Raw genomic sequence first — 2,500 nt, forward strand, 5'->3', positions numbered from 1 at the left:
TTGTTTTCCTCTTTCTTATGTTATTAAATAAATATTGATAATTCTGAGTGCACTTTTGTAATTTATCATAGTATGAGACAGCAGATGGCAGGTCTTGAAACTATATTATTTAATGCTCTTCTTATATTACAAGATTTAACTTTAATGGTAATAAATACTACACTCATGAGTATAGAGATAATTAAGTAATGGATCATTGATTAGTGCAATTAAGCATTAGTAATTAGGACTCAATTATTGATTTCCTTGAATTTAAAGTTTTAGCTCTTCAGAAATTAGAGTAATAAATGAACTTGAAATATATGCAAAAGTCTACAATTTCTTCATTTTTTCATAGATTTCTATAAGAGTGATATTCTTATGAGTTGAAAAGTCCATATCACCCTTTTGAGATGTTATTGCAGATGAACCAAATATGCTGTTCATAGTGTTTATATGTTTTGCATGTTAGTAAGGTAAAGTGTGCGCATTCTTGGCTGCAAAGTCACCTGCAATCATGGATTATACAAACATGAATGAGCTTTGCACTTTTTTTTTCATGAATCATGGTTCATGTGAAAAATGATGACATTAGTTTCCTGAAAAAAGCAAGATATGGTTTAGAGATAAGTTGTCATAGTTTGCAGAATTATGATTCAGATTCTGTGATCTATTGAATGTATGTTAATGAATTTAAGAGAAAAAAAAATGGTCTGATAGTAATTGCATGTTACATTCAAGAATTATTAGGAAGTGCAAGGATTTTTGCAGATGATTATAGGCATAACAAATTAATGGTTGATTGGCAGTTGTTTAAGTATTTTTAGAGCTATTTGCCAAAAAAAACATATTGAAGGCTATGGAAAATCTAGCTGTTTATGACATGACATTCACAAGCTGCACAATATCTCGTTTACTTTGGTGTGATTAAAGGGAATCCAGTATTCACTTACAACACAAACCTTCAGTGTCTGTGTTGGCAACCTGCTGGTCCTCCTCTTCCATGGACCTGGGGGATTCTAGTGATTCTAGATGGGTTGGAGATACTGATCATGTAAAAAAAGCATTTGTTTTCTGCCTGATGTAAAGTAGAAAAATAATTTTAAAGATTTTGTTACAGTTCTCTTATATGTATGATTTACCTTGTTTATAGTGATATGACAAAAAGATTAACACACATCCCCCATGTATATTCTGGCAAGATGGTGTTTTAAGTGGCTCCATATTTGACATTTAATCTCCTGGGTGTATGTTGAGTCAGTAAAGCAGTCACAAGTGTATTCATTATATGAGAACCAATTCCTGACTGCTTTAAATTGTCAAACTACACAAAGCAATGAACTGTAAGCATATGGAATTGTTCTTGCTTATCACTGACTTGTCAATTTAATGGTAATTTTATTTACTTATTTTTTATAGATGCATTGAGTGTCCAAGAATTGTTTATTTCTGATATATGATTCTTTTTCCAGACAAGTCATGTCCATGTCAGTCAATTGTTTATCAATGAGAGAAGAAGGTGAAGGAGATGCTGCATGTATTATTCATATTTATATGAAACCACTATTTTTTATGTTCATCTTGTGTGGAAAATGTCATAGATAAGAAGTGTCATCATTTATACTGTTTGTCATGAAATTTGCATTGTTACACATTAAAATTTTACCCAAATAGGACGTATAAGACTGTCCTGTTTCAGTAATAGAACAGGATTCCCTACAAGGAAAATCATTCATTAACAGGTGGACTATGCAAACCAAGATTAGGACTCATATAATGTTATTCCTTTCAAGGTGGAGTATGCATACCCGCCACTAACACAAGGTGATGATGGATGCGAATTGCCCGAGCTCTGGCGCCACCTGCCCTCTCTCTGCCTGCCAGATGGGGCACACAACCATGAAGCTGATACTATCTTCTTCCACTTGCCCCACCTGACCAAGCCTGATCAGACGGTGTTTGGGGTTTCTTGCTACCGACAGATCGATGCGGAGGTAAAATGAGAAAGAATGATTATTTTTGTATTTTTTTGTACTTTCTCTTTATAGTTGCATGTGCTGTGGTATTTTCATCTTGAGAGAAACAGAAATAGGTATGATGAAGGAAGAAAAGAGCATGAGGTGACAATTCAGGTGTTTTGCAATTCATGTTTCTCTCATTATTTGTTATAGAGAGAACTTTTTTCAGGTGTTTGTTATCTTTTCATCTTTGCAAATATATGAAATTGATAGGATCATGTGTGAATAGTTCGAATCATGGTTTGCATTTTTATTTAAAAAATTTTTTTTCTTTTTGATCAATATGAAATATATCAAGGTATATATTCACCTACACTTGTAGAGACTGCAGTATATATTCACAATGATAAAATGCATGTTTTTTTATTGCCAGAAAGTAACAAACAAGACGGCAGATATCACCCGCAACACTGTGCAGAAGTCTGTGTGTGTTTTGAGCACACTGCCCATATATGGATACATTCAGGTAAGAGTCCGTGTCTGTCTCTTTTATTCATAGTGAT

At 33.4% G+C, this 2,500-nt stretch overlaps 1 protein-coding gene across 3 annotated transcripts in view; it reads left to right on the forward strand.

The window, feature by feature from the left end:
* Positions 1–2,500, forward strand: part of LOC125026622 (late secretory pathway protein AVL9 homolog) — a 31,843-nt gene that overhangs the window by 776 nt on the left and 28,567 nt on the right. For all 3 annotated transcript variants that reach the window (XM_047615195.1, XM_047615196.1, XM_047615197.1), the window contains exons 2-3: positions 1,773–1,973; positions 2,371–2,463. In XM_047615195.1, the coding sequence (XP_047471151.1) occupies positions 1,773–1,973; positions 2,371–2,463 (294 nt within the window). The remainder of the gene's footprint in view (positions 1–1,772; positions 1,974–2,370; positions 2,464–2,500) is intronic.

Source organism: Penaeus chinensis, chromosome 6 (genome assembly GCF_019202785.1).
Source record: "Penaeus chinensis breed Huanghai No. 1 chromosome 6, ASM1920278v2, whole genome shotgun sequence".
Lineage (NCBI taxonomy): Eukaryota > Metazoa > Arthropoda > Malacostraca > Decapoda > Penaeidae > Penaeus > Penaeus chinensis.